The sequence below is a fragment of the Telopea speciosissima genome, chromosome 7 (assembly GCF_018873765.1).
Source record: "Telopea speciosissima isolate NSW1024214 ecotype Mountain lineage chromosome 7, Tspe_v1, whole genome shotgun sequence".
Classification (NCBI taxonomy): domain Eukaryota; kingdom Viridiplantae; phylum Streptophyta; class Magnoliopsida; order Proteales; family Proteaceae; genus Telopea; species Telopea speciosissima.
In genome coordinates, this window is record NC_057922.1 from 23114071 (window position 1) to 23141056 (window position 26986).

At 39.7% G+C, this 26986-nt stretch overlaps 1 protein-coding gene across 3 annotated transcripts; it reads right to left on the reverse strand.

Moving 5' to 3' along the window:
- Positions 1-227: 227 nt before the first annotated feature.
- On the reverse strand, positions 228-26114 carry LOC122670132 (ER membrane protein complex subunit 4-like). Of its 3 annotated transcripts, none has more exons than XR_006334131.1 (7): positions 25111-25306; positions 24855-24911; positions 16551-16704; positions 2476-2573; positions 2279-2344; positions 567-756; positions 228-479 (listed from the first exon to the last, which is right to left on the reverse strand). XR_006334131.1 is itself a non-coding variant. In XM_043867101.1 (7 exons), exons 2-7 carry the CDS (start codon positions 25231-25233, stop codon positions 718-720), a joined length of 537 nt encoding a protein of 178 aa, XP_043723036.1. In that variant the 5' UTR covers positions 25234-25268; positions 26111-26114; the 3' UTR covers positions 228-717. The 3 variants fall into 3 exon arrangements, 2 of the variants coding, with proteins under 2 accessions (XP_043723036.1, XP_043723035.1); XM_043867101.1 differs by adding an exon at positions 26111-26114 and having other exon boundaries at positions 228-756; positions 25111-25268; XM_043867100.1 differs by having other exon boundaries at positions 228-756.
- Positions 26115-26986: the final 872 nt, after the last annotated feature.

Here is a 26986-nt window from a genome sequence, read left to right on the forward strand (position 1 = left end):
AGCTGGCCTTGTCCCCTCCAATGGAGTGTTTCTTATCCTTCTCCATTTCTCTTCTATTCTTATTTTCATTTTCCTTTTTGCTTGCGTTTTTGTTATTGCTGTGGAGGCTTTGTTAGGTTTATTATGTGCAGTAGGCAAGATTATACTTTGAACTTCATCTGATAATATCATACCATGTGGTTTCCAAATGCAGCATCAATCTATTCCATAGAAACCAAAAGGCAGTGTTTTGCTAGAAACCATATCAGTTATCTAGTAAAAAATGAATACCTTGCCTAAATCAGTGAGCTGTTCAGGTAACCATTGTCATGTTGCCAAAAAGTTCTATAAAGCACACATAGTTTCAAAGGTAAGCAGACCAAATATATGATGCTGCAGTTTAATAACTTACATGGTTAGCTATTGTTTTCTTAAAAATGGTCACGGCAGTACCATTAAATGATCAAATCAAATCAAATCGGCAGCACTTCCATGTTTTCCTATCATAAGAACCATGATTAGCTTTAAGTCTCTTCCCGGAACCCAGTCATTGAAATTGAAATTGTGGTCAACGCCTGTGAAACAACCTCAAACCACATGTTATCTTCCAGAAGGTGAACCACGCATTGTACATCCACCAGCTTTAATAGCAGAAAACTTCATACCTACTCCAGTATAATTTTTTACTTTTACAACTCTTAGAATTAACGGCATTGGCCAGTCACAATAAACCAAGCATTAACGGAGTGGAAAACCCCCACCAGAATATTCAACCTCCTGAAAACAAAAGGAACGGTAGAATGTTAGCAGACACCTCACAACATAAGCACTGGTCAGGCTTTTACAACTTTGGTTCCTAAAACCAATATAACATAGAACTCCTGAGTTGTTACCCTGGCTTATGCAAGACTCCTACAAACCATGCTTGGGTGATCGAGGGAAAGTCAGGATAATTGACAACAACTTCAACATTGATCAATTTTCAAAGTGCGGAGTACCAGATGAATATAGCAGAAGAAAAAACTGGTATTTTCCGACTCCAAGTTCTTTGATGCAGATAAAACATAAAATTGGGCTTATTTAAGTGAAAACAAGCCTTGAATTGGGTTATATATGTGTTAGGCATTTGGTCCAATGGGTTTTCTTTATAATGGACCACTTTGACGGGCCTAAATTATGTGTAGGAGATAGGAATAAAGAATTTACTTTATTAGGTTAGTTTAAGTTGTTTTATTTAACTCCTTTACCTAGTGTAGAGTGTTTCCTTTTTAAGTGTCCTTTTTGTTTTAAGTTTCCTATAGGCCGTGAAAGTTTGGATAGACAGGTCACTTACCTAGTGAGAGAGTCTTCAATTTTAAATAGACTGATTGTAGGCTATTTGGCCAACCAACAATTTTTATGAATGAAGCTATGGCTGTTGCATTTTTGCTGCCTTGAAAGGAGCTGTTGTGAGACTCAGTGAAGAGAGAGAGACTCTTGGGATTGGAGGGATTCTGATCAAGGCCTATTGATGGAAATCAAATGTCATATCCCCTACTCCATATTCTGTTCTTCTCTTCTCAAGGTTTTCTTGAGAGCCTGTTAAAAGGGTGTGTAATCTGAACCTAGGGTTCGTTGTATATACCCCTCACCATTCTTCCTCCCATTCAACCCTATTGACTAGTTTAAACCAGGCTGGCTCGCAAATCGACCAAGCAATGGGAGATTGTTACTGAAAAAGCAATGACTCTTCAGTGGGATGTTGCGCATAGGATTGGACACTTTGCCACCCTTTTACCCACTTGACCAATAGTCATTGGCAGTAATCGTTTTTTTTTTTTGTCGAACATTGGCAGTTATCGTTGTGGCACTCATAAATAATATCTATTTGTATATCATATTGTCATACTGTCGTTCAAGATAAATGGATATTACATCTGCAAATATCCTAGAATATATTAGGTAACTGCATATGATTCCATGTGAATGCCAAAAGAGAAATTTATATTTTGACAAGAGTTAGGCATGAAGGGTTTTTCTATTTTCTTTTTATGGTGCTAGTACGAAGAACATAGCCTTTAGCTTAGATGGAAGTCTGCAGATGGACTAAGGAATGGCCACTACCAACCAGAAAGATGGGGGAGGTAGGTTACAATATAACTGGGCAGTTTTTCTAATTTTTTTAACCAATATTACTGGCAGTTATTGACTGTTCAAAACTCTTCTTCACTGTGCATCTTTGATTCCACAAAAACATAGGCTCCATTTATCATTATGTGAGGGATGCAAAATATAGCTTCATTTTCTCAAAAATGTGTACCTGAGCAGGGGGCAAGGATGAGACCCAGTCTGACGCATGTGTTGGAAGAAGACCCAATGTGTTCAGCTGTTAAAATAAACGAAGATTGAAATGAATTAAAAAATTCAGGAGCACTCGTGGGCGTGGCTCAAGATGCAAGGAAAAAGAAAGAAGGAAGAAAGATCTTATATTAAAAGGACACAATAAGGGTCTCTCACCTTCCAGACACCCAATGCTAAACCAGCCAAATTCAGGGCAATGAAAAGTAACTTAGGTGTAAGAGTATCTACTTTTGGGTCCTTGTAAGGCTCAAAAACTGCAAATCAGTTAACAGTGACCATTATTGAATGTTAGAATCAAATCTGAGAGAACAATAGGCCCCCAAAAAAAAAAAAAAAAAACAGAGATATTTGGTGACATTTTCATTGAAACTGTCCAATATGTGACAATATTTTATTGAAACCATTCAATTTCATTTTGGAGAAGTGCGCAGGGTGAGGTTGTGGGTGGTTGATTGGTTGAGCTCATGAAACTTATCAGCAACTAATGCAGTGGGATTGTCAATAATATGCAACTGATTGCATTCTCCTCAAATTTGAAAGCGTCTATTAGGTTAAGGAGCAATATATATATATAGTTCTGATATACAGTATTACAAGGACAATCCAAGTTCTACAAGTTGGGCCAGTCAAATATAATGTGATACCACTCTAACATGTCAGGGGCATGCTGGAATCCCCTCCCTTTTTTTGAATTTCAATGTGGGCCTGGGGCTGTCAATGGACCAGATTCACATATTTCAGACACAGATATGCCTATATTTGATCCAATTAGCGTCTGATACTCTGATTACTTAACAATGGCATATATGCCCTTTTACATAATCTAGAATATGGGGCAAGTACCCTAAAAGACATTCTATAACCTAGAACAAAGATTTCCTTAATGGTCCATGTATCTGCTACATGGCCTCTCCATTGTGGCTCAAATTTTGCAACATGTTGTTCACATCACCATCTAACATAGTTGTCACAGGCATCTAGTATTCTAGTAAGTTTCAGCAAATTTTATTTTCCCACATCGAGATATATAAGTTCCGAAAATCAGTCGAAAATTCTATTGCCAACTTTAAGGCAAACTTTGATTCAGCCATTGAAATACAAGAGTAGAAGAACTAACATGATGGACCATACAATGAGATTGGGCCAAAACTTGACACATGGCTAAGGCCTTCCCATTCCAAGTCTGTTTTGACGAGAGGACCTCCCCAGATGGCTCAAAAGGGCCAGACACCACTGAGGAGAGGGGGAAAAACATTTTTCCTAGCATCATAATACAGAACTAATCCCAAACGGACCCAAACGGAATTCCAGTGGAAGATTAGACTGCGACAAAATCGCAGGTATAGGAATAAGGACCAGATTAAGAGAAAATTGAATAACTCAAAACAAATATGATATGCATAACATTCTGGTAGATTGCTCTAATTAGCCAATATGACAGGTATGCAAAAGTTGATCTAAATCTGACAAACAGATTCAAAGATATGGAATAATTCTATTGGGAATATGAAAATCAGAAAGATGCTGAAGATGGTCAGGACTATGATCAGAATATAGCAATGTAATAATAATCAGATAAAGATTAACTAGAGACCAGAAAACTGAGATAAAAACACAGTTAGAATTTTAACAAGAGAAGGTATTCTGAAACCGATGGTTGCAAGTCAAAGAATAGATCAAAAACCATAATCAGATTCAGCAATAGCAGTATAACAGCAATCTGAAACTAGATCTAGAAGATCGGTACCAAAAAAAGAAAAAAAAAAAGAGAGAGAAGAAGTATAGTAGCGGTACAATTACTAGTGTCGATTGTAAATAGCAGATTTTGAAACCCAAACTGTAACTAGAACTTGAAACAAAAATTCAGAATAGCAAACAGAAAAAATGATAGAATTTCAGAAACTAACCTTGTAATCAATGGAGAAGAAGAAGAGACAAGAGAAGAAATCAGGTCCGAGATACCCATCTGTTGAATTATGTACACCAGAATACCGTGGGGGTATTCTGGTCTTTTTACCTCTTTATTGCTCTTCATTATTCATTCTAGTATGTAAGGGCAATTCTGTCCATGTAATGTTTTGGATTATTATAAATATAGAGCTTGGAGACATCCAAGCATTCACTTTTCCTAATTCTAATCTCTCAACATGGCATCAGAGCAGGTTTGAATTAGGGAGTTTTTTTTCCATTCTCGATTTCCCCCCCTTCTCACTTTCACTCTCGATCTCTTCTTCCCACCCCCACTCTACTGTTTTGTTCTTCTCTCTCCATCATTCTCCCACTAGGACAGCTCTGATGAGGAGATCGGCAGATCCAATTGCTGCCCACCTTTACCTCATCCTATGATAAGGTTCTTTGGTCGATAGGGACAAGTTCCAACTCCAGTTGCTGCCTGCGATATTTGCTTCAGTTTTTTTGGATTGCTTCCCCTTCTTTCCAAGGGACCAAGAACTGCGGCAGTGTTTACTTCTTTGGATCAGTTCCTATCTCCAACAAGATTGAAGATCTCCTAGATTGATTTCTTTTCATCAAATCAGGGTTTTGAGAAAACCCTGACAAATATCGATCTAGGAGTTTCAGGTTTCCATTGGGGCTGGTTTTTGGAGGAGTACTTCAGTCCTATTAGAAGCACACTTGATACAAGTTTCAGCTCTATCTGGTGTTTTTTTGTCTGCAATCAGCCCTCCATTGATTTCACCAAAAAAAGGGTTTTTTCAAAACCCTAAAAAAGTGGATCTCAAGGATTTCTCTGTCAGATGCTGCTGCTTTTTTGAGACAACTCTTCCTATATTTAAAGAGGTCTCCCCTCCAATTTTCAGCCATTATCTTGGAGTTTTTATTGGGTTTCTCATCACCATAGCCCATCTCTGCGATTTGTTTTTTTCTGCTACATAATGGGCAACTCTGAAGTCTCTACTGACACTTCTACTGCTGATATGTACAATAGGAATGAACCCCGTGATCTTCTTCCTAATCCTATCAAACTGGATGGGAGCAATTACCTGATGTATCACTCTGCCTACTTTGCCATTGCTGGCCGTGGGCTTACTGGCCATATTGATGGCACTACTGTTATGCCAACTGAAGCTGGCCCTTCTCTGACCAGGTGGATCTCCAATAATGGTATTCTCATGTCTTATCTGATTGGCTCCATGCAATTAGACCTTGCGGGTGGATTTCTTCTCCTTGATAATGCTGCCCAGATATGGTCTGCCTGCAAGGAAACATATGGACAGCTTGGCAATGATGCCCAGGTTTATGAACTCCGGAAGAAGGTCCTTCATACCACTCAAGGGGAATTGACTGTCTCCAAGTACTATGCTACTCTTCGCAGCCTTTGGCAACAGTTGGACCATTTTTCTGATTTCCATCCTTCCACTCCTGGTGATATTGTCTCTTACAAGAAGCATGTTGACAAGATACGGGTTTATGACTTCTTGGCTGGATTAAATGTGGATTATGATCATATTAGAGTTCAAGTGTTGGACCACTCTCCTTTTCCCACACTTGAACAGTCCTATGCCTTGGTCTCCTCTGAAGAGAACCGTAGGGCTGCCATGCTCCATCCTCCATCTACTGAGAGATCAGCTCTCCAGACTGCTTCCACGGCTGTTCCTATGACTGCTGGTTCGTCCCCTTCTGGTGATGGTTCTACGAAGGGCATTGTCACTTGTGAGCATTGTAATAGGCCCTACCACACCAAGGACAAATATTGGAAACTTCACGGGAAACCAGCTGACTTTGAAGCCAAACGGGCTGCCAAGAAGAAACCAAACAAGAAGGCCCATCACTCTGAGTCTGTTGCTACAACCCCAACTACTGACACTGGCCTATCTCAGGAGGATCTACAAACATTCCTACGTGTGCTCAAGTCTTCCGCTGCTACTGCCTCTACTACATCAGCTACTGCCAATTCACCTACCCCTTTAGGTTCAAACTTTGCTCGGTCAGGTATTTCATTTGGTGGTAATTATGCTTCAGTAGCTTCCCATCCTTGGATCATTGATTCTGGAGCTACCGATCACATGACCGGGTCCTCTAGTCTTTTCCATCGTTATTCTCCTACTTCTGGGAAAGACAAAGTCAAAGTAGCTGATGGTTCCCTTTCTTCCATCTCTGGAAAAGGAATCATCAACTGCACTTCCTCTCTTCCTTTGTCTTCTATTTTGCATATTCCTAATTTTACTACTAACCTTCTTTCTATTAGTAGTATTACTCGTGACCTTAATTGCAAAGTAACTTTTTTTTTCCTTCCCATTATGTTTTTCAGGATCTGGCCTCTGGGAAGACAATTGGATTGGGTAAAGTGCATGGTGGCTTGTACCTGCTTGATGATGGTCGTCTCACTCCACCCCCATTACCATCTCCACATCAAAACTCCTTAGTCTCTTCTGAAATTTACCAGTGGCACTCTAGACTAGGTCATCCTCCATTAGGAATTTTAGCTTCTTTATTTCCTACTTTGGTAAAAAACTGTGATAAGACCGATTTTTTTTGTGAGGCTTGTGTTCTAGCCAAACAGACACGTTCAACTTATTCCATTTCTAATAAAAGGAGTTCTTCACTTTTCCATTTGGTGCATTCCGATGTTTGGGGCCCGAGTCATAAGACTTTCCTTTCTGGTAATCGTTGGTTTGTTTCCTTTATCGATTGTCACTCTAGACACACATGGGTTTACCTTATGCATACCAAAAAACCGGTGTTTCATGTTTTCAGCCTTTTCATAAAATGGTTCAAACTCAGTTTCAGGCTACTCTCAAAATTTTGAGAAGTGGTGATGGGAGTATACAAAAAAACAATTTCAAAAAGTATTTTGTTGATTATGGGATCATTTACCAGACCATTTGTGTTGATACCCTAGCCTAAAATGGTGTGGCTGAACGGAAGAACCGTCATTTATTAGAAGTGGCCCGAGCTTTGATGTTTGCTCAACATGTTCCGTCTATTGGGGGGGGGAATGCTGTCCACATTGCAACCTATCTCATTAACCGGTTACCTTCTCGTGTCCTTGACTCCCGTAGTCCTACTGAGATTTTACATGGACATTCCTCCTTTGTGGTTCTCCCCAAGGTATTTGGTTGTGTGTGTTATGCTAGTGATACACGAGACAAACTTGAACCTCGTGGGTTGAGGTGCATCTTTTTGGGTTATTCTCCAACCCAGAAGGGTTATAAGTGTTACCATCCACATTCCCGTCATACTCTGGTAAGTATGGATGTCGTTTTTCATGAGGGTCTTTCATATTATCCTTCACCACCTCTTCAGGGGGAGAACTCTAGTAAAGATGTGTTTCCTCTATTAGATGTCCCTTCATCTCCTCCTTCATCTCTTGCTGCCCCCTCTCCTTTAGTTGCTGCCCCATCTCCTTTAGCTGCTGCCCCATTTCCAGTGATTGCTGCCCCATCTCCATCGGCTACTGCCCCTTCATGCGAAGGGAATCCTTTACAGCGGGAGCTCGTAGGGAATAATGGTGGTAATGTTCCTAGTCAGGGGGAGCTGACTCTAGTCCAGAAAACCATCAGTGAATTTCAAAAGAGAATTGACAACTCTAACATTATCACTTATACAAAGGGATGTACCAGAAGAGGGCAGCATCAATCCACTGTGGCACCAATACCTATCCAGTTGCTGGCTCAGGAACCAAATCCTCCTCCTTCTCCTGGTAAGACCTCTCCTTCTGATCTACCAATTGCTCATCGCAAGGGTACTAGAACTTGCACCCAACACCTATTTCTCACTTTGTTTCTTATAGTTCTCTTTCTCCATCTTTTCGTGCATTTGTGTCCTCTCTTTCTTCTGTTTCCATTCCTAAAAATTGGCATGAAGCTTACACAGATGGAAAGTGGAAGGTAACAATGTTGGAATAAATGAGTGCTTTGAAGAAAAATAATACTTGGGATCTTGCACCCCTTCCTCCAGGAAAAAAACCAGTGGGATGTAAGTGGGTGTTTGTGGTCAAACAAAAGGCTGATGAGTTTGTGGATCGATATAAGGCATGTTTAGTTGCAAAAGGCTTCACACAGACATATGGGATCGACTACCAGGAGACCTTTGCTTCTGTTGCAAAGTTGAATACAGTTCGGGTTTTGCCATCTTGTGTAGTCAATCTTGGATGGGATCTACAACAACTGGATGTGAAGAATGCCTTCCTAAATGGAGAACTTGGTGAGGAGGTGTACATGGATATTCCACCAAAAGGTAAAGTGTGCAAACTGAAGCGAACACTTTATGGGCTGAAGCAATCACCTCGAGCATGGTTTGGGAGGTTTCACAAGGCCATGATCTCTGTGGGCTATAAGCAGAGTAATGTTGATCACACTTTCTTTATAAAGAGGGCTGGTGAAAAACTCACTATTCTTATAGTCTATGTGGATGACATTGTGGTTACTAGCAATGATGGTAATGAGATCAACCGGTTGAAGCAGTTTCTTGGCCAGGAGTTTGAGATTAAAGATCTAACAAAGCTACGGTACTTGTTGCTTGAAACTAGTTTGTTGGGGTGTCACCCATTCAATACTCCTATGGAGGCTATTGTCCATCTCAAAGAAAAGGAGGGTGAACCTGTTGATAAAGGCCGGTACCAAAGACTAGTGGGGAAGCTAATTTATCTCTCACATACACGTCCAGACATTGTTGTTGCTATGAGTACTGTGAGTCAGTTCATGCATGACCCCTATTCTTCTCATATGGCGGCTATTCTTTGGATTCTTCACTACTTGAAGTCAGTTCTTGGAAAAGGCATTCTTCTGTCTCTTAATGGTAACCTACGGATAGAGGCATATACCGATGCTGACAGGGCTGGTTCTGCTAATCGGAAGTCTATCTCTGGGTATTGCTCTTTTGTAGGAGGCAATCTTGTCACTTGACATAGCAAGAAGCAAAATGTGGTTGCTCGTTCTAGTACTGAAGCAGAGTTTCGTGCTATGGCACAAGGCATTTGTGAGTTACTTTGGCTGAAAGGCTTGCTACAAGACCTTGGTGTCCCTGTTCATCTTCCTATGATGTTGTACTGTAACAATAAAGCTGCAATCAGCATTGCACATAACCCGAAACAGTAAGATCGCACCAAATATGTTGAAGTGGACAGGCATTTCATCAACGAGAAATTGGAAGAAGGTTTGATTTGTGTTCCCTTTGTGAAGTCTACTGATCAAGTTGCTGATATTTTCACCACGGGATTGTCTGGGAAGTTGTTCTATCCTATTCTAGTCAAGTTGGGCATGATTAACATATTTGCTCCAACTTGAGGGGGAGTGTTGAATTATGTACACCAGAATGGGTATTCTGGTCTTTTTACCTCTTTATTGCTCTTCATTATTCATTCTAGTATGTAAGGGCAATTCTGTCCATGTAATGTTTTGGATTATTATAAATATAGAGCTTGGGGTCTGTCTTAGACATCCAAGCATTCACTTTTCCTAATTCTAATCTCTCAACACCATCCCATATGCCAAGCTCAACAATGCCAAAACTCATTCTTACTAAAATCATGATTATTTAATGGGAGGTGTACTATATATATATGTAAAAGGTTTCAAGTATCGGTATCGGTATCGGGTATCGTATCGATCGGGTGATCTTAAGAGACATATCGTATCGTTTCGGAGATACGTATCAAACAATACAAATATGCATAAAAATGATCAAAATACACATTGAAATACACTTTTGGAACAAAAAACAATATAAATAAGCAATATATAATAAGTGTCATGCATAAAACCTAAAATGGTGAATAATGTATAACCAAACAAGTGCATTAAATTGAAATTGTTATAAAAGATGAGGTTCCTGACATGTTGTAATCGTCTATAACCATGAAGAGTATTGGATCATGCAAAGGATGATGCTATAGCACTTTTTGATTTGTTTTTTTAGTTTAAAAGTGTGAAAAACCAAGATTAAATGCAAGAATTTAAACTCTTGGTTGAGAGTTTTCCATTATTTTTTCGTCAGATTAAGAGTTATATCGAGTCTATAAGTGAAAATGGCTTTTTTATGGAATGTATCGATGGTATCGGTATGTATCGGTGCGTATCAGTAATGTATCGGTATGTATTGAGCCATATCGATCGATACGTATTAAACCACCCACAGAATCCTTTACTGGACGTATCGATACCGTTGTATCGTATCGTATCGGCCCGTATCGATCGATGCATTTCGATACATTTTGAGCAATTCATTTTTTAAAAAAAGGGAGACATATCGGTATGTATCATATCGGTATCGTCCAATACTGATACGTATCGGTCTGTATCGTATCGTATCGGTCGATACTTTAAACCATGCATATACATATATAAAGACATTATAAATTCATAAATTCAATCATAAAAGGACTCTTAATCACTCTCTTATTCTGACAAGTAAATAGACTCAAAACAAAACTCTTAAAAACTATTAAGCATCCTAGTCTAACTCTGTAGTAAACCTAGGACCTATAACCAGTAACTTTAGAGAGGAGAAAAGAGAGAAGAGAAGATGGAAGAAGAATAGATTGTAATGCTTGAGTGAATGGCTTGAATGATCTAATTGATCAGACATGCCCTTTATTTATAATAAAGGGAAAATTACAAAGGGGACAAAAATACCCCTACATTAGCCAACTCTATAAGAGACGGGGCTATACCTAATGAAATAATAATTAAACTACCCCAAAAGGACAAGAATACCCCCACGGTATTCTGGTGTACATATTCCAACACTCCCGCTCAAGCTGGAGTATACATATATCAAAAGGAAACTCCAGCTTGAACTAATAAGAAAAAAATAAATGTGCTCCAACATTCTAACAATCCCCCTCAAGTTGGCGCATATAAAGCACTAATGCCAACTTGAACAAAATAGGAAGAAACAGAATTGCAACAGAGTCCAGCTTGACACCCAGGCAAATGGATGAGACTCCCAAATAATAAATCTTCAAGAACTGGAGATAATTGATCTTCAAAACACGGACAGTCTTGATCAGCAAACCGGGACAGATTTGTTTTGCAAAGCCTGAGAAGAATCGTTCTTTCAAATAAAGAGAAGCACCGATCTTAATAAAGGCAGAAAAAAGTCCGACACAATCTTCCAAAAAGGGCAGCTTTCATCGATCTTCATTGGCTGTCCAGTGATGAATCTCGGATCATCACAGATTCACAGTGACATAGAATCTTGAAGATAAACAAATAGGGCAGCAAACATCGGAAAAACTTGAATCAACCCAACTATAGATCCTCAAATAGGCAACCAAATAAGATCCCAAAATATTTTCAATACTTCAATCTCCCCCTCACGGTAAATTCAACCCAATAACAAAAGATACCCAATGGCAATGCAGCCCTTGGATTGTTGGGAGGAAACCAATTCTTCTGCGGCAATGGAACTGTTTTCTCCAACTCAATCACCTTGATCTTCGCTCCATCCCCCTTTGGGTCTCTCTGCCTGGTCTTCCGCTGCAATTTTGGTGTGAGGATGGACTGAGCATAGTGGGATCAGTTCTAGGCAAACCTCTCTTCATTGATTGGAGGACAAAGTTACAAGATTGACCAGCCTTTGCCAGGATTTGTGTTGAAGCATCTACAGATTCCCCTCTTCCTTCTTCTATTCTGGTTGAAGACAACAAAGGATTCTCATTCAGTCAGGCCGTCTAGTTCGACTGGCTTCTGCCCCACCGCACCACCTGTAATGTTTTTGGCTACCCCTCTGGAAAATGTCATGTTATCTCTTCTTCTTCCCCCGCCCTTCCTCCGGCCTAGACTTCTGATTCCCTTCCCTCTGCCCCTCCTCTGCAACACACCCCTTGTGCTGGTAATCCTGTGCCTGGCTTTCAAGCCCCCATCACTTCCTTCTACTCCCTCCACCTACTCACACCACCGCCTCTCTCCCTTCCACTAACACATCCCCCCTTTGTGGTCGCCACCGTAGCCGGCTAAGCAAGAAAAACCATCGACGGGCCTCTGCTTCCACTTCTCCTCGAGGGCATGGGCCAGCTACTCTCTCTGGTCCGTTGGTCCGTCCTCCTGGGACAATCAGTTACAACCGTTTTCTTCCCTTGGGTCCTGTTGATGACATTTCTGACCCTGCGATGTCTATCGATCCTGCCATCATCACTCTCATCGAACCTCCAATTCTTGGTATTTCTCGAGCCTCCGGTTGCAACCAGTTCTTTCCTGGCTCTGATGGCTCTCTCATCTTCGATTGCGCTTAATCCCTTCTCCCGAAGCATTGTCCTCTATAGTCAACCTTTCTCTCCCATCTGTTGCCTAGACACCACCCCTTGCAGACTTTGTCTTCCTCCTCCTCCTCCCCTCCTCTGTGTCTAGTCTCGACTCCCCAAGCTCGGGACTCAAACCCCCTTTCATTCCTTGATCCTCTCTCCCCCCCCCCTTTACCTCTTCCTTCAACTTCGGTGGGGGCCCCCGCCTGTTCCTTCCCCTCCAACTGCTTTCCCCTCCCCCTGATATAAGCCTTAATGGGCCTAGCCCATCCTCCTTGGCTCACAACTTCTTGGGTCTTATCCCTCCCCTTGGGTCGACCTCGACCCCTGACCCTAGCGACCTTATTGGGCCAGATACCTCTCGCCCTACCTCCTCGGCCCATCAAAACTTGGGCCTTAACCCTCCCCTTGGGTTGTCCCCCCTCGCCCCTGCCCAGCACCCCCCTCTCTTTCCCTGATCCCTCACAGCCTCCTCCCCGGCCCCCCTCCCTTCATGTTTTCCGCCGGCACAACTCCAACATCCCTCCTCATCCCAAAATTCGGCCCTACATTGCCTATTCCTTGCCCAGCAGTGAGAAGATTTTGCCTTCGAGTAGCGCCATCAAAGATCATGTCCTTTGTCGTGGGATTTTGGACCCTGGATAGTGTGCTTTATTGTGCTGCACTCTGGTTGGCGATTCTCCTCCCCCCTTAGTCCATTGTTGTTGTGGTTGGTTGGGGCCTTTCCCCTTCTCTTTTGCAGGCCCTAGCATTCTCCCTTTCTTGGCAGGGCCTTGTAATTGGATCGCGATTGTATGTTTGTCCCCCCCCCCCCTTCTTTTCTTTCCTTTTGGTAATGAATTTTTTTATTCATCCCCAAAAAAAAAAAAAAAACACTCCTTGTTTTTATTTCTTAGATTTTCACCTACCATTCCTTGCTTAGTTGCTGATTCTCTTTAGTTTCTAATTCCATATCACTAGTTATTTTGTTTCTTCTAATTACTAATTTCATTCTCAGTTTCTATTTTGACATTCACTTGCTAATCTGTGATATAGTTGCTGTTTCCTTGCAGTTACTAAATCTGAATCTTGGTTTTAGCATTTCATTGATTCACTGATATCTCCTAATCTGGCCATTGGATCAACTTCCAATTTCGAGGAATCTTTCCTTATGTTCAATAGGCGTTCCGACCAGAGCAAGGACTAGATCAGAAACTTGGATTTTGAGTTATTAAATTCTCTTAGTTTTTGGCCTAATATCTCTCACTGTGGTTCTGTACCGTGGATTAGTTCCATAAATCTGTCCTAACAGGTAGTGGAACGCATAACCTCCATACAGGATCAATGTCTAATGTAACTGCATAGACATAATTGGAACATCAAATATTCCATTCTCCTAACTACAGTAACAAACTGACGTCCAGACTACCGAGTACCAACCAAAGACAACCTCCGGAAATATGACTCCTTCCTTTCCTTCCACCTTGATTAGCATTAATCCCATCCCTCCCTGACTTGACAGAAAAATAATAAACCATACTGACCACAGCAACAAACTGAAGATCTAACTCAAAACCAGTTTCACCCACAGCCCAACACACTGAGTTATTCACAGCCATCAATCACCCAACACCTAGCCCCGGAACGGCCACAGCACAAAAATTGGGGGGAAAAAAACACGAAAGAAAAGAAATCTCCTCACCAGTCACAAAACTGAAGCCCCAACTCCCAGTCAAAGGCCTGTTTGGGAAAAGAATAATAGAACATATGAATCCTTCTTCTCCCTAACCTCTATTTGCATTACTCCCACCCCAAGGAACAAGCCCTTTCTCCTCCCAACTTCACACACATGACCCGCGCCCTTTATTGGGCAAAACAGGGTTTCCAATTCCACCTATTTACAGTATTCATTCTACTTTTTGTCAGTTACAGCCAATTTTTGTCTCAGAAAACCTCATTTTTGGGTCAAATGTGAACCATCAATCAGAATCAACCTTTTCTTACTGCCAATTTCCTGCATTATCAATATCTTTTCTTACCACCATTTTCTTGCAGTCATCTTATAAATCCAAACTGAACTGGACATGCAACAGAAAACCTTTAAAGCATCATAACAATCAACATTTAAACAATCAACAATCGAAACTCAGAAGTCCACACTGTTCAGTATGAGTAGAAGGCCGACATGCGATGAGAAGATCTTTCAAAGAAAATTGGTGGATTCTCTGCCTCTCCAAACTAGGAAATTATCCCACCCCAACCACTGCAATCCAGAAGGAAGCCCGACACAGAAGGGAAATCACATCTGATCAATTTGTTGGGCAGCCTGCATTAATCACATGCCTAAAATCGTTTAAATCTTTATAGGACCCTTTGAAAGGAGAATAGCAAATTATATTCTCATAGAAGTAAGCCCAAAAGGCGAATCTGAAAAGAACAAGCCATTACCAACACTTGAAGTCCTGTCTTTCAATCCAATAAAGCAGAAAGCCTGCTTTCATTGAATTAGGTCATCTTTGAAGGTCAAGAAGATTAAGTTTCCAGCCCCCATCATCAACCAATCAGCTGCTAATGCAAGCTTTTCTGCTTTCAAAGATCTTAAATTCAAAAGAGATGTAATCAACACCAAACAAAATCCCTTTTTTTTTCTGAATCATCAATTTACATAGACAATCACAATCTTCAAAATCCCAAGATGCCATGAAGGGATCCCCCCCCCCTTTTAAACTAGATGCAATAGCAGCAACTAAAGCTAAACTCATTCTAATTGCAATAAAAGCAATTCAAATAGTGCTTAAGGGGCATACAATCAAGCAACATATATGGAAAGAAAAGTTTCTTCAGCTCTCCCACACATTTCCTTAAGAAAGAGTCTCTCTCTAAATCCATCCTCATGAACAATTGATGCAGAAGCACTTCTTGTTAAGTTCACTGAAGCAACACCTCCTTCAACAGAAAGGAACCTCTTATGTTCAAAGTCCATCAGAAAGACGTATTCTAAATCTCAGTGAATCCTATTCTAAAAAAAAGTGAAGGTTGCAGAATGAACTTTCAATCAGACAGTTCTTCACCACCTTCAAATGGCTAAAAATTACCATTCACGGAAAAAATTTTAACAGAATGATGGTTATGTCTATTCAATCAGAGATATTCTGTCTTGCAGCAACAGCCATACGGATGTATGATTCCCTTTTTTTCTCTTTTGAGAAAGATAAGTGTGCATTAATTCTAGTCCCTAGGAGCCTGATCCTATAACCTTATTGTCAGGCCTCAAATTGACCTAATCAGTAGTGAATTTTATTGCTTCAAATGGCTCAAACACAGCCAATCCCATTCAAGAGAACTTAGTTTGTCCAGGAAGACTCCTTGTTTGGAACCACCCACCAAATACTGGACCCAGGACTGAAGAACTCCTATCTAGCACACAACTTAACAATAGATCGTATATAGGTCCCTTCTCCAGAACCCTAAATCAATAATATGTTTGTTCAGAGCATGCCAGCACATACTGAAGGATTGTAAAGATTGGGTCTTAAATACAAATATGCTATAAGGAAAATGAAGAGGAAGAAAAAATCTGTGCCAACTTTATCCAAAACAAAAGGGAGCAGGAGCACCAGCATCCAGAGTACAGATAAACTGCAAACTCATATTAGCCAGCCAGATTCAATTTGGCATACTGAACACATGATTAGAGAAATTCAGAACATGAATTCAATCTTGGTTTATAGTAGATTGTCTTGGGGTATCAGGAATTCAGGATAAATCAGACAGCAAGAGCTTCCCAAATGTGACAATGATAAAATAATACTACAGAAAATTTTTCTTGAGAAAAGTACTGAAACAAGTAATTTAACACTGTTTAAATGATGAAAGCATAATTACCAAAAATTGTAAAAACATTTAGATGCATCATGTGCTTACTTAAGATAATTTTTTTCCAAAAAGTTTGTCAATGTTAAAAAAAAACTCACATACAGAAATAAATCAGTATAGTGTATGCATAACAATGGATCTAAAATTAAACAACAATAATTTTTTGGAATACCTTTCCCAACCCCTTGAAGGGCATTTATTGGCTGAAAAAGAGCTGAAAAGGTGATGCCGATGCTAAACAAATGAACTGTATTTCCAGCCATCCACATCATAAAGCCCATCATTAATAAATTCTTGAAAGGTGCTTGGGCCACTTCCCAGGCTTTCTATTCATGTGTAGAAGAAAAAATACAAAAAAAAGAAAAAAAGAAGAAAGATGTTAATATGTATTATCTTTGATAATGTAGATTAGACTGGAGAAATAAACTGAAAAACCATAGTGCAAGGCAAAGCTTGCATAAGTAGCATACAAAATAAAGATATCCAAATCCAAATATACAAAGTATATATATTAAAAAAAAAATTCAGCACATCATCCATTAAAACTCAATTCCAAGGATTTGGAACTAAGAACAGTTTATCAGTACCTAAGTAATAGCACAACCATGTAGGCTTTCTTCAAAACATGGGGAGCAGGACTGTTAGAGTTCATGTAATAAGGGTAGGTACTTTGTTATAAGCTTGTATTTTTACCTTTTTACGTCCCTCGATGCTCTTATGTTAGTATGGGTGGTATTGATGTAATTCTACATGTCATTTCTAAGTTAGTAAATATAGGGGAAAGAAATTGACTCTCTCCCCAAGCATTCCACACACTCTCTTCTTCTTCCTCTCCTCTCCTCTTTCTCTTGTCTCATCTTACTTCCCTTTGTTCACTGTTATCACTTTGAACTTGGTATCAGGGCAAGGTTTGGGAGTCGACCAGCAACCTTCCTCCCCATTGTGCCTCTTGTTTGGAACCATAGAAGAGTAGAGAGCTTCAACAGAGGCTGCACCATGTAAGAAGAGATTGTTCTAGTTGTTTCCCATCAACTGGAAGACATTGATGGAGTCTTAAAGCTGTGAAGACAGATTTATGAGGCGGTACAAACCAGAACTGGGGTTACCGCCAAGCACCAGCCCAGTGGTTCCAGCTCTTTTTCTCTCTCATCGAGGATCAGTTGGAGTTAGGACCAGGCCCATTGGACTCGCCCAAGGGTCCTCTATCAACCCCCCAAGACCTCAGTTACAAGGGAGGTAAGTCCTTGCAAATTTGTCTATTTGGCTGTTTCTTTCATCTTGAATGTTGAGCTCAAGGCAATCTAATGCTATTTATTGATGAGTTATACTATTTGGGGCTAGTGAGTTGTGATAGGATGAACCCACACCCAGAAATGTACATTCGACGGAAGTTTTTTCATGTCTTATGAATTGTTTGCTTGCTGAAATTATTGTGAGTACAGGGAAGGAGTGTTTGGGTAATGGGTAGAGGCCAGAGGGTGAACTCCCATCTGGTTTGGGTTTCCAACTAGCTTCCCAAGTGTGTTTCCACAAAAAGTCGGAGGTCAGCGGACCCATGGTAGCCTCAATTGATGGTTCGAGTAGTGTCAACCCCAGTCTGATTGCCTTTGACAATCCAAACACCCAGATATCCATTGTTAAATTTGACAAAACCAACTATCTGGATTGGGCTAACTCCGTAAAGTTATCTCTATGAAGTCGGGGGAAGCTAGGTTAAATTACTGGTAACATCAAGACTCCTCATTCAAGAGATCCAACATATCAAAAATGGGAAACGGAGAACTCAATTGTTATGACCTGGTTGATTTTTATTTGAAACCTGAAATTGGTAGGAGGTTTATGCAGAAGGAGATGGCCAAGGATATTTGGGATAGTGTTAAGTGGCTGACTAAGGTCGACCAACTCCTCCAGAGGATTATCACAATGAAACATGGGCACAAGACTATCTCTGAGTACTATAACATAGTTGTTGGTTCCTGGGAAGAGTATGACCACTATAGGAACCTCCAGCTGTCAAATCCCGAAGAGGTGAAGGTCTACAGAACATTTGAGAAGGAATATATCTTGATTCTTCTCGGCAAGCTGAAACCGGAATATGAACCAATCCAAGTGCAAATCTTGGGCCGATCACACCTTCCATGTTTAGACAAAGTTTGTAGCTATTTGCAAAGAGAAGAAACCAAACCATCCCTTGAAAGATCTGCTCTTGCCTCTAGCCCCCAGAAAGGTTGGCATCGTGGAGGAAGAGGCCCAAGGCAACTGTAGGGAAGACACAGATACAGTCAAATGTGACCATTGTGGCAAACCCAGACACACTAGGGAAACCTGTGAACTTCATGGACGTCCCTCCAAAACTGCATCAATTCATTTGCGTAGTGTCATGGTGGCAGAGAGGGGGAGCTAGAGCCCACGCTATGATGGCTCAAACCGAGCCCATGGGGCATCCCTCTGGACTACAGGCAGACAAAAGTTCCCTCACAAGTGAAGATCTTGCAGCATATCGATGGGTTATGTCATAGTTGGGTAACTCCTCTTTGACAACAACCGTGTTAGATTCTGTAGAGAACCTAGGACCTGTAACTAGTAACTCTAGAGAGAAGAAAAGAGAGAAGAGAAGATGGAAATTGTAAAATACTTGAATTAATTAATTGATAGGTAAGCCCCAAAAATAGAGGGGAAATTACAAATAGACTAAACTAGGCGATGTGGGACTAAAACCCACATTGCCGACTGTACCTAATAACATAATAAATAAACTAACCCCAAAAGGACCAGAATACCCCCACGGTATTCTGGATTACATATTCCAACACTCCCCCTCAAGCTGGATTATACAAATAAGTAAAGAAAGAAGATCCAACTTGAACTAAAAAAAAAAGAACTCCAAATAATGCTAACACTCCCCCTTAAGTTGGCGCATACACGGTACTAATGCCCAACTTGCACAAAATGGGAAAAAACTAAGTTGCAGCAGAATCCAGCTTGACATATGAATGCAGCTCCCAAATAAACCTTCAAGAACTTGAAAAAATAGATCTTCAAAACTTGGACAGACATGATCAGCAAATCGGGACTAGAATGTCTTCCAAAAAAGGCAGCTTTCAACGATCTTCAATAGCTATCCAGTGATGAATCTCAGATTGTCATAGTGACTTAGAATCTTGAAGTGAAATAACTAGAGCAGCAAGCAGCGAAAACAAACTAAATCAGGCAGCGGAAAAAATACTGTATCAACCCAACTGAAAGTCTTCAAATAGGCAACAACCAAATATCTTCAATACTCTTCAATACTTCAATCTCCCCCTTACGGCAAACTCAACCCAATAACGAAGGATACCCAATGGCAATGGTGGAGAAAACTGATCTTCTATGTTTTGCACCAATGTTCCTGCAAGTTCTGTGTTCTGCAATGTCTGCAAGTGTATTGTACATAATCCCCCCCTCACGTGTAGTACACGTGGACATAATAGAGATGATGTAAGAAATAGGGCAAAAACGTAATATTCCAGAATTTTCCAAAGGTGCTATGAGTAAGTAAAAAGGAAGAAATGGCAAAATTGTAATTTACCAGAAGTTTCCAAAGGTGTTATGGGTAATACCAAATGTATGGGATATGAAGGGAATTAGAATTATTGAAAGAAAACGGTGTTGGAAAAAAAGGATGGCATGGCTGTAATTTAATGGAAATCCACTTTTAAATACAATCCAAGCCAAAGGGCAAACTGGTAATAAATCAGAATTTTCAAAGGTCAATTGGGTAGTCAAATAGGGGAATGTATGAAAAAGTAATGGCAGTTCCGTAAATAACCAGAATTATGCAAGGGGCCCTTGGTAAATAAGAAAGTAATGGGTCATGTAAGGAATTAGATTTATTGGTTTGGGAATGGCAGAATTGCAAATAACACAAAGTTGAAAAAGGAATGGCATTCTGGTAAATATGGTGAACAGGATAGGATTCCTTTGAAAGAAACAAAGAAGACCGTAGGATGTAGGAGTAAATAATTTCAAAAAATAAGGGCAAAGCTGGAAACTCAAATAAGGTAATGATGGCACATGATGACATGAAAATTTGGAGAATGGCTTAAGTGAAATAAAGAGAGAAAGGAGGGGTAATATATGAAACCAGAATAAAAGAAAAGAAAGCCACTTACGTTAGGATGGTTGTCTTCAACCTTCAGTCACGAACAAACACCTAGTGGAAAGAAGAAACTCAGATCAAGAGAAAATCCACGACAGATCTTTGTTTGGCCTAAAATTTCAGTGGTAGAGTCGCACTCCCAGGCCCTATTAAACCCAGGTGGTAGTTCCTACAAACAGCAAGCTCCACTCAAATATTTAGAGCCCTGAAATCAGATCTGGCGGTAAAACAGGGAAGCAGGTCACTGTTTCGACTTAATCTTCAAAACAGAGGTTGGTTTGGGAGATGAAACCCTTGGATTAGGATCGCCTATGTGGGGTATTGCCCTCAATTAGGATCTCAGGCCAAAACCAAAGAGCAGCAACAGCAATAATTGAAGAACCGATGAACCATCCAAAATCAAACAAAAAGGGTTTCAATAACAGAAAAGCTCCAACATTAATCGACTACAGCGTGAACCAGCCAGAAACCAAATTCGAAAAAAAGGAGGCGATAACCAGAGGCGGAAATATTGTCTTCAACCTCTGAACTCAACGAAACACCATCAAGCAGAAAAAAATCATCAAAAGTCCAAAAAGGAGAGTATGATTGACTGTAGATCGATCAGCAAAAGTTCTTTGATCAAACCAGAAAAAAACTTGGTTCGATCAACAGAAATTAATAGCAGCCGAGGTATAGAAGCAAATCAGAGGCAGCGAGACCATGTCTCTCAAACAGAGGCAGCATACGATCGAGAACAACCCTCTTTCAATCACCAACATAAAAAACCCATACGAAACCCTAGTTCTCCTTTTTTTTATGAACTAGGGTTTCTCCATAAATCGGAGAACCTTGAAACGACTTTCAAACCGGCAATCTTGGAGAGAATCAGTCACTGGTTGTCTAGCTCTGATACCATGTAGAGAACCTAGGACCTGTAACTAGTAACTCTAGAGAGAAGAAAAGAAAGAAGAGAAGATGGAAATTGTAAAATACTTGAATTAATTAATTGATAGGTAAGCCCCTCTATTTATAATAGAGGGGAAATTACAAATAGACTAAACTAGGCGATGTGGGACTAAAACCCACATTGCCGACTGTACCTAATAACATAATAAATAAACTAACCCCAAAAGGACCAGAATACCCCCACGGTATTCTGGATTACATATTCCAATAGATTCTTTAGCTTTAGCCTTGCAGGGCTTCGACCTCAGTCACTTCCTCCTCTTGGGTAATTGATTATGAAGCTATTGATCACATGACTGGTGTCTCAGTGTTATGACTCCTATTTTGTCTCCTTTGGTAGGGATAACGTTAGAATTCTTGATAGTTCCCTTTCCTCTATCTCAGGTAAGGGTAGTGTGCAAGTCACATCTTCTATATCTTTTGAATCTGTTCTCCATGTTCATAACTTTGCTACTAACCTCCTCTATGTGAGTCACTTAACCAAATCCTTAAATTTTTGTGTCACCTTCTTTCCTTCTAATCGTCTTTTTCAGGATTTGGTGACGAAAAGGATTATTGATAGTGGACGTGAGGAGAAAGGGCTCAATCTTCTTGAACCAAGGCCATCGTTTTTCAAACATGCTCAATCATATGTGTTGAGATAGGCTAAATTACCCGATAGGGGTAATTTAGTCCTTTGGTTTTATTAGTTTTGTCTTTTATTTTATTTCCTTTTCTGTATTGTTTCCCCTTAACCGATCTCTATTTGGGATTCCTAGTTGTAATGGGAATTCCTAATAGGAATAGGCAAGGGGGGCATTCCTATTTTGATTAGGAATCATTCCTACTTTGATTAGGAACAAGTTGCATTCCTACTTTGAGTAGGAATAAGGTGTAATTCTGGTTATTATAAATAAAGGGGCTGGGTGGTCGATTAAGGCACTCAGGCATTACAATCTGTTCTTCTTCCATCTTCTCTTCTCTCTTTTCTCCTCTCTAAAGTTACTGGTTACAGGTCCTAGGTTTTCTACATGGTATCAAAGCTAGGAAACCAGTGACTGATTCTCTCCAAGATTGCTGTTTTGAGAGTCGATTTTAAATTCTGGTTTGAAGAAGGAAACCCTAGTTCATAGAGGAGGATCTGGTTATCAGGTAATTTAGCCTATCTCAACAATATGTTTGTGGGCGTGATGAGTTTGGTGACAACAGTACAACTGATTCTGTGGTGACAATAGTACATCATTTGATGTTGTGGCACCAGCATTTAGCACACTCCTCTTTTGTTGTTATGGAAAAACAATTGCCCCATTTGTTTTCATCTATTTCTAATCCCCATGTTTTTCAATGTGAACCACGTTTGTTTGCTTAACGTTGTTATTCTCATTATCCTAACCATGGTAATTGGTCTACTATCCCCTTTCATATTGTGCATTCTAATGTTTGGGGTCCTGCGTCCACCACTTCTTTATTTGAATATTGCTATTTTTTCCATTTGTTGATGACTAATCTCATACATGGGCCTTCTTGTTGAAAAAACACAAAAATGATGTTTATGATGCTTTCAAAAATTTCTATGATAGAGGGGGGAGTATATGTACGGAGGGGCTTAACAAATTTTCACCAATAATGTTATTGTCCATCAACTTGTTTGTGTTGACACACCCCAATAGAATGGGGCAGTTGAGCGGAAAAACTGCCATTTATTGGAAATTGCTAGGATTCTACTGTTTGGTATGCATATCCCTAAGACCTTCTTGTCTGATGCTCTCCTCATTGCTGTCTTCTTGATAAATTGTATGCATTCTAGTATCCTTAGTCTCATATCTCCACTAGAAATCCCATCTCCCTGTGTTTATGCCTTCTCTCTTCCTCCAAAATTGTATGGGTGTGGGTGCTATGTGCATGTTAATAAGTTTGCTCAGACTAAGCTTGTTCCTAAAGCTCTTAAATGACTTTTTCTTGGTCATGCCCCTTTAACGAAAGACTATAAGTACTACCATCCATCCTCTAGGAAGCAGCTTCTCTCCAAAGATGTCACTTTTTTTGAATCGGTGGCCTTCTTTTTTGCCCATATGCCACCCCTATAGTGGGAGAGTAGTGGAATTGAAGGGGTTGCTACTGTTGTTCATCCTTTTCAACTTGTGCCTATTCCTCCCCTTCTTTTGATGTGGGAGAGCACAAGGATGTGGATTTGTTGATGTATTAAAACATTCAGGGGGAGTTGGTATTGAAGGGGCACCTAACATTGAGAAGATTGACAAGGAAAAAGAGTTACTTTTTTACACAAGAAGGGAGAGAAAGACCTGCCAAGAATCCTCTTCGGATCCTCATCCTAAGCCTCAGCTTTTCGAGTCAGTTAACACTTCTTCCCTTCATTCTGAGTTAGATCTTCCCATTGTTGTTCGAAAAGGAACAAGAGCTTGTACTAATCCCAAAGCCAAGTTTGTTTCCTATGATGCAATTTCTCCTACAAGTGTTGCTTTCTCAGTTGCACTTTCCTCCACTCCTATCCTCAAGAATGTCACTAAGGCCATAATTGACCCAAAGTGGAAGGAAGCTATCAATGAAGAAATGATGACTCTTGAGAAGAACTGTACTTGGGAGCTTGTCGATCTTCCAAAGGGGAGAGCCCTAGTTGGATGTAGAAGGGTCTACTCAATCAAGTACCGATCAGATGACAGTATTGAGAGATATAAGGACAGGTTGAAGGCCAAAGGATATAATCAAGTGTATGGAAGAAGAAAATGAAAACAATTAAAGTGAAACAAATATATTTATTTATGGATAAAGTGGAACTAATATTTGAATTTAGTTAATTGTCAGAAGCACACAAAAAAACCCTAGCCTATGTTTGGAAGCCAAGAAAAGAAAAAATTCAAAAAAAAATTGATTTGGGAAGAAAGATAGACACATAAATCAATCATTGCATCATCATGAATTTTGAAAACAGAACATAAAATTCAAGACATACTCAAGAATCTAAAACTAGAAACAAAGTAAGAAACAACATAATGAAGGCTACAAACTAGAATAAGAAATACAAACAACAGAAGACACACTAACAAAAAATAAAACTAACAAGAACAAAATAGAGCTAAGCTAAAACAAGACAAACTAAAAACTAAGCAAAACAAAGTATAAGCAAGGCTACAAAAAAAACTCTTAAGCTAGCATGCATAACAAAAATAAGCTATCTTAAGCATTCAAGCATAATACACCATCCAAAGGAGACATCATCGAGTAGGGATTCACCTGGGAGGAGGTGGAAGAGGTACAGAAAGAGAAAACATCAACGAATAATCTAATAGAACCCAAATTTGGAAAGGGAAAAAAGATTCCAAATTTATAGAAATTTAGTTGGAATCAAAGAGACGAAACCAGAACATGATAAAAAAACGATAGTCGAAATACCTGAGCTTTCCAATTCGATTCTGCATCCTTCTTTTGTCGACTTACAGTCGAATCATCCTACAGCAAGATTACCATAAGATTACTGAATCCAGTAAAAAAGGTTTAGAAAGAAAGGGCAGATCAAATAAAGATAGAAGGGACTGAAAATTCAAGAAGCAATCACATACTTCTGATTTCTGAATTCAAGGAAATAAAACTTATGAATTTAAGGTGGGAAAAAAGAGGGATTTGACAAAATATACATATATATATATACCTGATCCTGAGAAGCTCGAGAGTAACCGAGGGGATCTGGAATATCACGGGATGAAGTAGTTGTTGAATTATCGGTAAAATCGATGGCCCATCGTCGAACCAAAACTCCCTTACCCTTCTCCATAGTTTCTGCGTCTCTCTCTCTCTCTCTCTCTCTCTCTCTCTCTCTCTCTCTCTCTCTCTCCTATTGACCCCCCAAACCACTGCACACAAACCACTGCAATGTTGTTTTCACATGGGAGATTCGGAAAGCATATTAAGAGTTATCGCCGATGTATCGGAACTTATCGGCCAGCGGACTTTTATAAAACAAATCCGGAATTCCGGTCTGTCACTGGTTTATTGATTCATGGAGATCCAATTAACTTCAATCATTGATGACCTCTCAAAGTAAACACTTTTTTAGTTAAATTACACTTTCACCCTCTAAACTTATAGGCAACTTCTGATACCACCCTTGAAGAAAAGCATGGTATCATAAGGGATATATTAGAATTTAGAAGTAGTACAAAAAGCTTTTTGGATTCCTCTGGTTGTTACTCTATCAAGTTGAATGACTCTAATTTTATATTTGAAGCTTCTAGGGGGATTAGGAGGGTTGCCCTCTTAGCTCTTGTTCTCATAGCAATGGAGGGTCTACTTCGATTGCTTTGGTTTTCAGATAACAGAATTTTTAAGAGGTATCAAAGTATCTTGGCAGGCCCTTGAAATTATCCATCTCTTGTTTTGCAAATGGCACCTTTCATTTTTTTAGAGCCATCTTTAGTGATACTTTTACGCTTCTAGCATGGTTTTAAAAATTGGGAATCGGATTATTGAATCGATTGTGACCAGTCCCGATTTTGATCGATCCGACATGGCTGATGCACATTCAAAACCCTAGAAATTTCCTTATTTTAGATGTGAATCGATTCTAAGGTTCTTAAAGGATCGGAATTGTCACTGTTTGATTCGGTCTCCAATTCCGCATTTTAAAACCTTGGCATCAAGCTATCTTGGACGTGTTCCAAAGTCTAGCTGGTTAGAAGGTTAATTATGAGTAGAGTGAAAGTTCTCGACAGAGCTCACAACAAGCTAGCCTCTTGGAAAGCTCCCTTCCTTTCCTTAGTTGGTAGAGTCATTTTAGTTAAAAAATTTCTTAGCTCCATCCCAACCTACTAAATGTCTTGTTTTTCGTTCTCTAAGTATTTATGTGCTAAACTAGATAGTATTAATACTCATTTTTGCGAGGTGATTTTGAGGACAACCAAAAAAACTCTCTAATTGCTTGGGAGGAAGTGTTTTTCCAATAATAGCTTTTGGCTTCAGATTTTAAACAAAAAAAGGGTTTGTGGAGTTGGAATAGTATTGCCCATATCCTTCCTTTTCTTAAGAGCATGGTATGTTGGATAGTGGGTTCAGTAGAAAATGTAACTATTTGGCAAGATCCATAGCTTCCTAAATGGCCAGATGTTTATATTGATTCAGTAGGCCATCAATGGAATCACCTAATTAACAAGGTTTTTGACTTAATTTGTGATAGACAGTTGAATGTTAGTAGAAAATGTAAATGTTTGGCAAGATCCATAGCTTCCTAAATGGCCAGATGTTTATATTGATTCAATAGGCCATCAACAAAATCACCTAATTAACAAGTTTTTTGACTTAATTTTTGATAGACAGTTCAATGTTTTACTAGTTAACGTCATTTTTTCGTAAATTGGTGGTGTATAAAATCTTCTCCATCCCTCTTTTTTATTCAATACATGAAGATTTCTTAATTTGTAAAGGTGTCCTCTCAACGAAAGTGGTTGCAAACTCCATTGCCCTTCTTAGACCATCTTCTTCTATGGATATGAGGAACCCCCTTTGGACTAGTCTTTGGAAGAATAAGATTC